Raw genomic sequence first — 15,343 nt, forward strand, 5'->3', positions numbered from 1 at the left:
CAGCCAGCATGCTCTATATGTGACTAAGTACATTATTTACTATACAGCCAGCATGCTCTATATGTGACTAAGTACATTATTTATTTACTATACAGCCAGCATGCTGTATATGTGACTAAGTACATTATTTATTTACTATACAGCCAGCATGCTCTATATGTGACTAAGTACATTATGTATTTATTTCCTATACAGCCATCATGCTCTATATGTGACTAAGTACATTATTTATTTACTATACAGCCAGCATGCTCTATATGTGACTAAGTACATTATTTATTTACTATACAGCCAGCATGCTCTATATGTGACTAAGTACATTATGTATTTACTATACAGCCAGCATGCTCTATATGTGACTAAGCACATTATTTATTTACTATACAGCCAGCATGCTTTATATGTAACTAAGTACATTATGTATTTATTTACTATACAGCCAGCATGCTCTATATGTGACTAAGTACATTATTTATTTACTATACAGCCAGCATGCTCTATATGTAACTAAGTACATTATGTATTTATTTACTATACAGCCAGCATGCTCTATATGTAACTAAGTACATTATGTATTTATTTACTATACAGCCAGCATGCTCTATATGTGACTAAGTACATTATTTACTATACAGCCAGCATGCTCTATATGTGACTAAGCACATTATTTATTTACTATACAGCCAGCATGCTCTATATGTGACTAAGTACATTATTTATTTACTATACAGCCAGCATGCTCTATATGTAACTAAGCACATTATTTATTTATTTACTATACAGCCAGCATGCTCTATATGTGACTAAGTACATTGTTTACTATACAGCCAGCATGCTCTATATGTGACTAAGTACATTATTTATTTACTATACAGCCAGCATGCTGTATATGTGACTAAGTACATTATTTATTTACTATACAGCCTGCATGCTCTATATGTGACTAAGCACATTATTTATTTACTATACAGCCAGCATGCTCTATATGTAACTAAGTACATTATGTATTTATTTACTATACAGCCAGCATGCTCTATATGTAACTAAGTACATTATGTATTTATTTCCTATACAGCCATCATGCTCTATATGTGACTAAGTACATTATTTATTTACTATACAGCCAGCATGCTCTATATGTGACTAAGTACATTATTTATTTACTATACAGCCAGCATGCTCTATATGTGACTAAGTACATTATTTATTTACTATACAGCCAGCATGCTGTATATGTGACTAAGTACATTATTTATTTACTATAAGCCAGCATGCTCTATATGTGACTAAGCACATTATTTATTTACTATACAGCCAGCATGCTCTATATGTAACTAAGTACATTATGTATTTATTTACTATACAGCCAGCATGCTCTATATGTAACTAAGTACATTATGTATTTATTTCCTATACAGCCATCATGCTCTATATGTGACTAAGTACATTATGTATTTACTATACAGCCAGCATGCTCTATATGTGACTAAGTACATTATTTATTTACTATACAGCCAGCATGCTCTATATGTAACTAAGTACATTATGTATTTATTTCCTATACAGCCAGCATGCTCTATATGTGACTAAGCACATTATTTATTTACTATACAGCCAGCATGCTTTATATGTAACTAAGTACATTATGCATTTATTTACTATACAGCCAGCATGCTCTATATGTGACTAAGTACATTATGTATTTATTTCCTATACAGCCAGCATGCTCTATATGTGACTAAGTACATTATTTATTTACTATACAGCCAGCATGCTCTATATGTGACTAAGTACATTATGTATTTATTTACTATACAGCCAGCATGCTCTATATGTGACTAAGTACATTATTTATTTACTATACAGCTAGCATGCTCTATATGTGACTAAGTACATTATGTATTTATTTACTATACAGCCAGCATGCTCTATATGTGACTAAGTACATTATTTATTTACTATACAGCCAGCATGCTCTATATGTGACTAAGCACATTATTTATTTACTATACAGCCAGCATGCTCTATATGTAACTAAGTACATTATTTATTTACTATACAGCCAGCATGCTCTATATGTGACTAAGTACATTATTTATTTACTATACAGCCAGCATGCTCTATATGTAACTAAGTACATTATGTATTTATTTCCTATACAGCCAGCATGCTCTATATGTGACTAAGCACATTATTTATTTACTATACAGCTATCATGCTCTATATGTGACTAAGTACATTATTTATTTACTATACAGCCAGCATGCTCTATATGTGACTAAGTACATTATTTATTTACTATACAGCCAGCATGCTCTATATGTAACTAAGTACATTATGTATTTATTTACTATACAGCCAGCATGCTCTATATGTGACTAAGCACATTATTTATTTACTATACAGCTATCATGCTCTATATGTGACTAAGTACATTATTTATTTACTATACAGCCAGCATGCTCTATATGTAACTAAGTACATTATGTATTTATTTACTATACAGCTATCATGCTCTATATGTGACTAAGTACATTATTTATTTACTATACAGCCAGCATGCTCTATATGTGACTAAGTACATTATTTATTTACTATACAGCCAGCATGCTCTATATGTGACTAAGTACATTATTTATTTACTATACAGCCAGCATGCTCTATATGTGACTAAGTACATTATTTATTTACTATACAGCCAGCATGCTCTATATGTGACTAAGTACATTATTTATTTACTATACAGCCAGAATGCTCTATATGTGACTAAGTACATTATTTATTTACTATACAGCCAGCATGCTCTATATGTGACTAAGTACATTATGTATTTATTTACTATACAGCCAGCATGCTCTATATGTGACTAAGTATTTTTTTTTATTTATTTTCATGAAAATATTTATTATTTTGAAATGATATATATTTATCTTTTATATCAGTGCCCCCCCCCCTCCCAATATTATATATTTTACTGTTTGGTTGATTCTCTTTTGAGTTTAATAAAAACAAACGCTCCAAAAAAATCATTGTGCGGCGTTCATGCCCTGCTGTAGGTTTAGCAATATCCAATGATGTTACTAAATCAATTTTTAACCTTCCCAGGGAGAGTGTTCTGATAAAGTAGTGTTTTGCGGGGCAGGCTGGTGTGTAAATGAGAAACACATTCTAGGCAGAGAGATCTCTTGTGGCAGAGCAAGTACAAGCTCTTCCCATATTGTCTCCTGCTTTTATATTAATTACAACTTGCATTATCAGCTGCGGGGCTGCGGCCCGGCAAATAGAAAATGCTGTCCCTGGGGAGCTCGCTTCTTGGATGTCTTTTTCATCCGCTTTGTATTGGGCTGCTCAATATTCTCAGCTTTTCACCTGGAAACTCTTCTCTTTAATATAATTAGATTGCAGAAGGAAATGCACATTTGTATCCTAAATTATTAAACCATGTGCAGCCGGGATACACGTTAACATATCAGTAAGATGATTATCACCTCGAGTGGGCATTATATATTTATATCTATTCCTACAGAAGGAGATTATCCATCTATTTATCCATCCACCTATCCCTCTATCTATCCGTCTATCTATCATCTATCCCTCTATCTATCTATCCCTCTATCTATCTATCTATCTATCTATCCCTCTATCTATCCGTCTATCTATCATCTATCCCTCTATCTATCTATCCCTCTATCTATCTATCTATCTATCTATCCCTCTATCTATCATCTATCCCTCTATCTATCTTCTATCTCGCTCTATCTATTATCTTTTATCAATCATCTATATATCTCCCTATATTTGTCTATCACATTATCTATCATCTATGTATCTATCCATCTATCCAGTTATCTATCATCTATGTATCTATGTATCTACCTCTCTCTGTCTATTCCGCCATCTATTATCTATCTATCTATCTATCTATCCCTCTATCTATCTATCTATCCCTCTATCAATCAATCTATCTATCCCTCTATCTATCTATCCCTCTATCTATCTCTATCCCTCTATCTATCTATCTATCCCTCTATCTATCTATCCCTCTATCTATCTATCTATCTATCTATCTATCTATCTATCCCTCTATCTATCTATCTATCTATCTATCCCTCTATCTATCTATCTATCCCTCTATCTATCAATCAATCTATCTATCCCTCTATCTATCTATCCCTCTATCTATCTCTATCCCTCTATCTATCTATCTATCTATCCCTCTATCTATCTATCTATCTATCTATCTATCTATCTATCTATCTATCTATCCCTCTATCTATCCCTCTATCTATCTATCTATCTATCTATCTATCTATCTATCTATCTATCTATCTATCTATCTATCCCTCTATCTATCTATCTATCTATCTATCTATCTATCTATCCCTCTATCTATCTATCTATCTATCTATCCCTCTATCTATCAATCAATCAATCTATCTATCTATCAATCTATCCCTCTAGCTATCTATCCCTCTATCTATCTATCTATCTATCTATCTATCTATCTATCTATCCCTCTATCTATCTATCTATCTATCTATCTATCTATCCCTCTATCTATCTATCTATCTATCTATCCCTCTATCTATCTATCCATCTATCTATCTATCTATCCCTCTATCTATCTATCTATCTATCTATCTATCCCTCTATCTATCCATCTATCTATCCCTCTATCTATCCATCTATCTATCCCTCTATCTACCTATCTATCTATCTATCTATCTATCTATCCCTCTATCTATCTATCCCTCTATCTATCCCTCTATCTATCTATCTATCTATCTATCCCTCTATCTATCCATTATCTATCTATCTATCTATCCATAATCTATCTATCCATCTATCTATCTATCCCTCTATCTATCCCTCTATCTATCTATCCCTCTATCTTTCTATCTATCCATTATCTATCTATCTATCTATCTATCTATCCCTCTATCTTTATATCTATCCATTATCTATCTATCTATCCCTCTATCTATCTATCCCTCTATCTATCTATCCCTCTATCTCTCTATCTATCTATCTATCTATCTATCTATCTATCCCTCTATCTCTCTATCTATCTCTCTATCTATCTATCCATCTATCTATCCCTCTATCTCTTTATCTATCTATCTATCTATCTATCTATCTATCTATCTATCTATCTATCTATCTCACTATCTATCTATCTATCTATCTATCTATCTATCTATCTATCTATCCCTCTATCTATCTATCTATCTATCTATCTATCTATCTATCTATCTATCCATCCCTCTATCTATCTGTCTGTCTATCTATCTATCTATCCCCCTATCTATCCCTCTATCTATCTATCTATCTATCTATCTATCTATCCCTCTATCTATCCCTCTATCTATCTATCTATCCCTCTATCTATCTATCTATCTATCTATCCCTCTATCTATCTGTCTGTCTATCTATATATCACTCTACAATAGTTGATCCTTTTATAATGTCATTGTATATAAAAAAAAGCACAGTCCTTTATCTTTCCAAATGTGGCTTCTGTTTTATGGGTGACATTATGACCACCCCTCCCCCATTTTTTTGTGTACTGAAGAGCTGACCTCCTTTGTTCTTCCTGTCTGTTAATGGGTCACTCTGTATTTCCTGTTTTTACATGTAGCCGTGCATTAGGCAGCTCTTACTTTTTTTGCATACGTTACATTTTTATCTTTATATTTTAACAAGCGGACCATTTCATACAATCCCAATCAGTGCCACTGGTGGACACACAGAAGAGGGCCCCTGTGCGGGAACAGTATAGTGGGACCATTGTAGCCCAGTAGCTTATCATAATGCACAATTATACCTACTTTGGGAGTATATATGGGTCCCCTTACCTCTTGGGCCCCTGTTATGTCCACCCCGGGTGACTCTACACACAAAGATGTCAGATATATATATATATATATATATATATATACATTATGCCATCTGCATTGATGGAAATGACCTATTTTTGGCCAGTGCTAAGATTGTAGTTAACCCAACATAGTATTGAATCATCTGATATTTGTTCAGTCCCTTATAAGATCTCCCCGCTGGTTCTGGCATCTAGATATCGGTGGTGGTTCCAACCGTTGGTCAGATCCGGTGATATCTATAGTATCAGCAATAAGTGGACGTGTAAAAAGAAAACCTTGAGACTATCACTCTCCTCTCACGGATCTTTTCCTTGTAATGTTGATCTAGTAAAACTCTTGCACATTTTAGTTTAATATTGTTTAGTTTTGCTACTGAATGCCATAGTGCTGAATAGGAGCCACCGACAACCCATAGTAGCCTCACTTGCTGCACTACATTCCTGGCTCGCAGTGTATAAACTCAGATCTCGGGTAGATATGCAACCTTTAACTTCTGAATTTTAAAGAATGTTTCCTTTAAAGATCTGCCTTTGGAGATATTCCCTTCTGTTAAGTATTAGAAAAGAATAGTGTTGAGCGTTAGCTGTATATATTCATGGGAAGGTTGGGTGACAAGTCGTAACGAGGTGCCACCGGAGCGTTATATAGAAGCCCGATTGGCCGGTCAACATATAGTGTTTCCATATCCCTGGACCCGCAGTGGTGGCCGCACGGTTGCCACAAAGCTTTCTTGTACACCAGACAAGGATTTACTTTCTGGGATATCTAGAACGTTCTTTCTCGAGTACCTCCTTTCTGGATACCTCTTTGGTTCCTTTACGATTGCCTCGTTATTTATATGGTTTACTGTATAAACCCAATGTTGCCACTGATGTAATAATTTCCCTTCATTTTCCGAGAGCAGATGCCATTCTTGTCATGGAGCTTTGTGGCCTGTTTGGCGGCATTATTAGGAAAGTGTAGGATTGCATTCACACTGGGTGGGAGGTGGGACGCTGGGTGTTACAGGGTATTAATTAGAGGGGTTATTAGCAGGTGACAAGTTAGGCAGCTGTTCCCAGCGTTTGAGGAATGCTCCCACCTTGTTATGGTAGACACCACTATATGGCTACAGAAAGGGAAGGGTCGGACAGTTATTTTATATAGAATAATACATTGGTATAACTTTATATATTTACACTTTTTAGGATGGGTAAAGGCTGACTGTAATATTCTCTATTAGCTTAAGTCCAGGTTCAGACGAGTGTCTGAAAAATGTCATAAGTGTGTCAATTTTTCACATCTGTATGACATTCATTTTTATACAACAACATACTTGCAATGTCTGATAATGAGTGAGCACTACCATGCTCGGGTGCTCAGTACTCGTAACTAGTGATGAGCGAGCACTGCCATGCTCAGGTGCTCAGTACTCGTAACTAGTGATGAGTGAGCACTACCATGCTCGGGTGCTCAGTACTCGTAACTAGTGATGAGCGGGCACTACCATGCTCAGGTGCTCAGTACTCGTAACTAGTGATGAGTGAGCACTGCCATGCTCGGGTGCTCAGTACTGGTAACTAGTGATGAGCGGGCACTACCATGCTCGGGTGCTCAGTACTCATAACTAGTGATGAGCGGGCACTACCATGCTCAGGTGCTCAGTACTCGTAACTAGTGATGAGTGAGCACTGCCATGCTCGGGTGCTCAGTACTGGTAACTAGTGATGAGCGGGCACTACCATGCTCGGGTGCTCAGTACTGGTAACTAGTGATGAGCGGGCACTACCATGCTCGGGTGCTCAGTACTCATAACTAGTGATGAGCGAGCACTACCATGCTCAGGTGCTCAGTACTCGTAACTAGTGATGAGTGAGCACTACCATGCTCAGGTGCTCAGTACTCGTAACTAGTGATGAGTGAGCACTGCCATGCTCGGGTGCTCAGTACTGGTAACTAGTGATGAGCGAGCACTACCATGCTCGGGTGCTCAGTACTGGTAACTAGTGATGAGCGAGCACTACCATGCTCGGGTGCTCAGTACTGGTAACTAGTGATGAGCGAGCACTACCATGCTTGGGTGCTCGGTACTTGTAACTAGTGATGAGCGCACACTACCATGCTCGGGTGCTCAGTACTCGTAACTAGTGATGAGCGGGCACTACCATGCTTGGGTGCTCAGTACTTGTAACTAGTGATGAGTGAGCACTACCATGCTCGGGTGCTCGGTACTGGTAATTAGTGATGAGCGAGCACTACCATGCTCAGGTGCTCAGTACTCGTAACTAATGATGAGCAGGCACTACCATGCTCGGGTGCTCGGTACTGGTAACTAGTGATGAGCGGGCACTACCATGCTCAGGTGCTCAGTACTCGTAACTAATGATGAGCAGGCACTACCATGCTTGGGTGCTAAGTCCTCATAATGACTAGTGATGAGTGGGCACTACCATGCTTGGGTTCTTGGTATTCGTAACGACTGGTGATGAGTGAACTCTACCATGCTCCGGTACTTGTAACGAGTAGTAATGAGCGACCACTACTATGCTCAGGTTCAAACATTGACTTCCATTATATTGGGTACCCAAGTCGTGCCCGTCCAAGCATCCAATTGCTTGTTACGATTACTGTAAATCTGAGCATGGTAGTGCTCGCTCATCACTATTGGCAATATATCCTTAATAACCAGATGCTATATTGATGCTTCATATGGAAACCGATTTCTGTGCACACCCATAGACTTGAAGTCGGGAGTCTAATCTAAGAAACTGAAGAGAACAGAGCATGCAGGAACTTTTTTCACACGGATGCTAGGTCCATGTGAATAAACTGTCATCTTAACAGCCCTATTGAATTACATTGTTTAGTGTGCTGTCCGTCCGCTACCGATCACAGACGCCACATGCAGGTATAATACGCTGGTCTGAACGAGCCCTTACGGTCTGGAGTCAGACCTTTAGAAAAATAATGTTCTTCCATAATTTCTGTATCTTAAAATCTCATTGTGTACAACCTCCGTATACATTTCATGTATATACAGTATAGTATATAGTGTTAGCGGTATGAGCAGCTTGTGTTATATCGCTCTACTACATGTTTGGTGGCTCTTTTATATTGGATAATGAGTCATGTATCGATTTGTCTTTGACAATTAACGGTGCAAATGTTTAAAAAATATTGCATGTAACGGGTCTGTGTGATTGTTATCTATGAAAGTATTCCAGAATTCTTCTTAAATACAAATGGGTTGTATAGAATTGTTTTTAGGTCTGTAATGTGTATGTACAGTGCCTTGCGAAAGTATTCGGCCCCCTTGAATTTTTCAACCTTTTCCCAAATTACAGACTACAAACATAAAGTTAAAAATGTTTAAATTTTATGGTTAAGAATCAACAACAAGTGGGACACAATTGTGAAGTTGAACGAAATTTATTGCTTATTTTAAATTTTTGTAAAAAAGAATAAACTGAAAATTGGGGCGTGCAATATTATTCATCTCCTTTACTTTCAATGCAGCAAACTCACTCCAGAGGTTCATTGAGGATCTCTGAATGATGCAATGTTGTCCTAAATGACTGATGATTATAAATATAATCCCCCTGTGTGTAATCAAGTCTCCGTATAAATGCCCCTGCTCTGTGATAGCCTCAGTGTTTAAAGAACAGATAGCATCATGAAGACCAAGGAACACAACAGGCAGGTCCGTGATACTGTTGTGGAGAAGTTTAAAGCCGGATTTGGTTGCAAAAATATTTCCAAAACTTTAAACATCCCAAGAAGCACTGTGCAAGTTATCATATTGAAATGGAAGGAGTATCATACCACTGCAAATCTACCAAGACCCGGCCGTCCATCCAAACTTTCATCTCAAACAAGGAGAAGACTGATCAGAGACGCAGCCAAGAGGCTCATGATCACTCTGGATGAACTGCAGAGATCTACAGCTGAGGTGGGAGAGTCTGTCCATAGGACAACAATCAGTCATACACTGCACAAATCTGGCCTTTATGGAAGAGTGGCAAGGAGAAAGCCATTTCTCGTTGATAGCCTTAAAAAGTGTTGTTTAAAGTTTGCCACAAGCCACCTGGGAGACACCAAACATGTGGAAGAAGGTGCTCTGGTCAGATGAAACAAAAAATCAAACTATTTGGGCACAATGCCAAACGATATGTTTAGCGTAAAAGGATCACAGCTCATCACCCTGAACACACCATCCCCACTGTCAAACATGGTGGTGGCAGCATCATGATTGGGCCTGCTTTGCTTCAGCAGGGACATGGAAGATGGTCAAAATTGATGGGAAGATGAATGGAGCCAAATACAGGACTATTCTTGAAGAAAACCTGTTGGAGTCTGCAAAAGACCTGAGACTGGGATGGAGATTTGTCTTCCAACAAGACAATGATCCAAAACATAAAGCAAAATCTACAATGGAATGGTTCACAAATAAACGTATCCAGGTGTTAGAATGGCCAAGTCACAGTCCAGACCTGAATCTAATCAAGAATCTGTGGAAAGAGCTGAAAACTGCTGTTCACAAACGCTCTCCATCCAACCTCACTCAGCTCCAGCTGTTTACAAAGGAAGAATGGGCGAGAATTTCAGCCTCTCGATGTGCAAAACCGATAGACACATACATCAAGCGACTTGTGCTGTAATCGCAGCAAAAGGTGGCGCTACAAAGTATTAACTTAAAGGGGATGAATAATATTGCATGCCACAATTTTCAGTTTTTTATTTTTTATAAAAGTTTGAAATAAGCAATAAATATCGTTCAACCTCACAATTGTGTCCACTTGTTGTTGATTCTTCACCAGAACATTAACATTTTTATCTTTATGTTTGAAGCCTGAAATGTGGGAAAAGGATGAAAAATTCAAGAGGGCCGAATACTTTCGCAAGGCACTGTATATATATATATATATATATATATATATATATATATATATATCTACTCTTTTTTAGGGAGACTTGTCACGCAGAGCTCGCCCGGTGGCACTGTCGGCGCCCTCTTGTATGCCCCTTGCCTGCAGTCAGTATAGCGGGCTGTGGTACAATGTACAGTATATCGGTGTGTGGACGCCGCTTCCTTCCCTCTTTCCTGCCTCTTGCTTTCCTGTCACACTCTCTTTCACTTCTGCTCGCTCTGTCACATTTCAGTTACTTCAATAGGCTTCCATGTGATTGTGTATACAAGCAGCAGGGGACATTGGCCCTTAGCACAGTGGGATCCAGCAATTTACTATAATAACACTTTCATGTGTGTGCAGTGGATTTGGCCCTATATAATGTGTGTTTAGCTTTGCATTTGCAGCCTGATGGTGGTTATTTCACACCTAGGTCCTGACGATGATCTGCTCCATGGCGTCTTGCGTGATGTATAATAGTCTGCATGTTAGGTGGAATTCCTTCTGTCGCTATGTACATAGCATCTGCTTTACTTTCTATATCTGTGTGACGTCACGTGTTGAAAAGGAGGAGTTTGGTGGCCATCTGTCTAGCCCATCCAACAAATGGCTGCTACAAAGCTTTGTCAGGTGCCTCCCTGCAGCTAGCTGCTGTTTATCCCCTTTATTGGGGTGTAAAGTAACATAACATGGACGCATCTCACAACCCAATCCTGCAGACAAACCAGGCATATACATGTACAGAAACCTTCTTGGAGGGTCTCAGACGTAGGGATATGTGGGATCAGTGGTGATGACGAGGACGGGCGATGTCTGCCAGTAACCCACAATAACATCTACAGAGAATGTGCATTATATATATATATATACACAAATCACTTTTTTTTTACCTGGTCTTAATGTTGCTGTTCCCCCCAAATTTACTGTTGTTCTTTTTTTCATTTTTTGCCTCTCCGCTCCCAGGATATGACCCCTTCATATTTAAATCTAGTATTATTAGCCAAGAGGGTGTGATTTGCCCACAGAAAAGCACTGAGGGTCACGCCCCCTTGACTAATAAAACTCTATATAAAAGGAAAAAGAGGCCATTTCTCAGGAACGGAGAGCATCAAGAAAGAAACGAACTATGTGGAAAATGTATATATCTGGTGTTTGTAAATATCATGGTGACTTAGTGATTAGCACTGTACAGTGGGCAGCACAATGGCTCAGTGGTTATCACTGTACAGAGGGTAGTACGGTGGCTCAGTGGTTAGCACTGTATAGTGGCCAGGACAGCAGTTCAATGGATAACACTACATAGTGGGCAGCACGTTGGCTCAGTGGTTAGCACTGTACAGTGGGCAGCACAGTAAATCAGTGGTTAGCACTGTACAATGGGCAGCACGGTGGCTCAGTGGTAAGAACTGTACAGTGGGCAACATGGTGGCTCAGTGGTTAGCACTGTACAGTGGGAAGCACAATGGCTCAGTGGTTAGCACTGTACAGTGGGCAGTACGGTGGCTTAGTGGTTAGCACTGTATAGTGGCCAGGACAGCGGTTCAGTGGATAACACTGCATAGTGGACAGCACGGTGGCTCAGTGGTTATCACTGTACAGTGGGCAGCACGGTGGCTCAGTGGTTAGCACTGTACAGTGGACAGCATGGTGGCTCAGTGGTTAGCACTGTTACTTTGCTGCACTGGGGTCTTGGGTTCAAATCCCACCAAGGACAACAAATGCAAGGAGTTTGTATGTTGTTTGTGTGGGTTTCCTCCGGGTTCTCCACTTTCCTACCACACTCCAAACACAGGAAATGTAGATTGTGAGTCCCAATGGGGACTGTGATGATCACATCCTTCCACTGTGCTGTGGAATATAATGGCACTATATAAACGAAGCATAATAAATAATAATAGAGGGAATCGATCAAGTGACATGACCTCTTTAAGTAAATAGGATAAATCTTTGTATTGATGGGAACAATATTTTAAATATTTCAAATGTTTTGATTGCCACCAAAATAATGACTCCAGCCTCAGAATCGCAGATGATCAGCAGAATTATCTGACATTTATCTAGAATTGAGACCGAAACCAACAGACAGCTTAATCTTCTTAAGCTGTCTGTTGGTTTCGGTCTCAATTCTAGAAGGAAAATCTTGTCCTGTGGTTGGATGCAGACTCCGTACAATATCCGATGTGCTACAATGACTTTCTCTTCTTTTCCCGTCTTCATGGAAATGTTCCGGATCAGAATCCTGCCTCATGGAGAGACCACGATGATGCAGTATCTACGCATTCAGCGGGCACGCCGGGACCCTCCAGCGGTGGGCATGCGTCACAGAGCGGGGACAACAGCAGTGAACAAGGTAAGACCCCTTTACGGGACGTGTGTCTATAGTGGGACGTGTACATTCATTTTCATTGTTCTGTTCATTCCTTTATCACACCTTTATATGTCTTCATACCCAAATGTATAAGTCTCCGCTCTATATGAATGAGACATTCTAAGAAAAAGAACTTGTATCATTTGCTGTCAGGTATTTTATTAATTGCCATCCTGAGATTGTCAGGGTCGTTATTACCTGGAATGATCGATGTCTACCCTTGTGGTGGCTGAGCTCTGTAGATCATTGTGATCTCTGCTTTTCTTCTTCCTTGTTTAGTAAACACAAAGAATAATAATGTATCTAATTTGTTATCATAGTCATTGCTTATTAAAGAGCTTCACAACTTTTAAATATATTTTATACTTATTGTGCTTGTTTTCAATGAACAGAAATGAATATAATCTGTTATGGAGAAAGGTGATCGTCACCTGTCCGAGACACATTTTTGAGAACAAAATCTTGAAAACTATTATTAATACATAAAGTATCTGAGAATTTAGGTTGCGGTTGAGTCAGGACTTCCAGTCCTCCTTGGCGCATATTTGTAGATTGTGTAGAACGTCTTTTTTTGTGTAGCATTGTATCTTCCTTCACATCTTGTCCTTCACTGTGGTATTTTGAGACTCTCTGAACTTTGGACCTCGTTCCGTCTGCTTGGAATTCTCAGTTAGAACATTCTGGTTGTGTGTGGAACTTGCCATCAGTGTGTTGGGTGCCACCTCCCAGGCCCCAAGGTTGTAAGAAGAGCACGGCTGACAGACAGTATAGTCTACCTTCTGTCTTTTACGTCATATACATCGGATTTTAGTAGCAAACTGTGAGCGAGGGGAATAGGAGGTCACCTCCAGAAATACCTCATATGCTTCCAACTTTGTCCTGTTTGTGCGGTGGAAGTTTTTTGCTGGTTTTGTGGTCAGGATTGTTCTATTTTATGGGTACAAGTCTTCTTATAATAGTCCATCCTCTAAAATAAAGAAGGTTATAATTCCTTCTCCTGCAGTTTGAACTTTGAAGTCTATGGTGGAGCAATGGACCACCCTAGGTCAAGGCCATTTTTAATGTTCCTCAGTTGCCAGTTTTTCACGAGAAAATATTTAGGTTACTTTCTTTGCTGGACGTTTTTACATCTTCCAAAGTGGCCATGAACACTTCTGGTCCAATTAATCATTTGTGATTTATTGACGACACTTTTTTTTTTGTTTTTTCTTATTTGCTGAAAGTTTTTGAGCAAATTCTTCAAAATGACAAAAACAAAAAGGGTCTCCAAGCAAAATTCTTCAAAATGGCTCAAACAGCCAAAAATGCCCTTCATTATTGTCTACATTATTATTACTACTACATTGTCTACATTATTATTGGCTACATTATTACTACATTGTCTACATTATTATTGGCTACATTATTACTACATTGTCTACATTATTATTTGCTACATTTGGCGCTAAAAAGTTGTAAAATCTGGTTAATTTTTTTAGAACCAATTGAAGCAAATCTTTTAAAAAAAAAAGAAAAATGCGCCAAAACTTTGGACTCCTTTAGAAGTCTTACTCCAGCAAGGGCAGGACTGAGATGTGCACCTCCCCCCCAACATTGGGTAAATGTCCTTATTAAAAATGCCCTTCATTATTGTCTTTAGTATTATTACTACATTGTCTACATTATCATTGACTACATTATTATTACTACATTGTCTACAATCATTATTATCGTCTACATTACTATTACTACATTGTCTACATTATTATTACTACATTGTCTACATTATTATTACTACATTGTCTACATTATCGTCTACATTACTATTACTACATTGTCTACATTACTATTACTACATTGTCTACATTATCATTGTCTACATTACTATTACTACATTGTCTACATTATCATTGTCTACATTACTATTACTACATTGTCTACAATCATTATTATCGTCTACATTACTATTACTACATTGTCTACATTACTATTACTACATTGTCTACATTATCATTGTCTACATTACTATTACTACATTGTCTACATTATCATTGTCTACATTATCATTGTCTACATTATCATTGTCTACATTACAATTACTACATTTCTACATTATTATCTGCTACATTTGGTGCTAAAAAGTTGTAAAATCTGGTTACGATTTTACAACTTTTTAGCACCAAATTTAGCAAATCCTTTAAAAAGTCACAAAAGGCGAGAAAACTTCTTCA

General features: G+C 38.1%; 1 protein-coding gene across 9 annotated transcripts in view; it reads left to right on the forward strand.

The window, feature by feature from the left end:
- MEIS2 (Meis homeobox 2) overlaps positions 1–15,343 on the forward strand; it is a 207,396-nt gene that overhangs the window by 28,634 nt on the left and 163,419 nt on the right. For all 9 annotated transcript variants that reach the window (XM_075330375.1, XM_075330376.1, XM_075330370.1 and 6 more), the window contains exon 7: positions 13,001–13,115. In XM_075330375.1, coding sequence (XP_075186490.1) covers positions 13,001–13,115 — 115 coding nt within the window. The remainder of the gene's footprint in view (positions 1–13,000; positions 13,116–15,343) is intronic.

The sequence above is a fragment of the Anomaloglossus baeobatrachus genome, chromosome 12 (genome assembly GCF_048569485.1).
Source record: "Anomaloglossus baeobatrachus isolate aAnoBae1 chromosome 12, aAnoBae1.hap1, whole genome shotgun sequence".
Lineage (NCBI taxonomy): Eukaryota > Metazoa > Chordata > Amphibia > Anura > Aromobatidae > Anomaloglossus > Anomaloglossus baeobatrachus.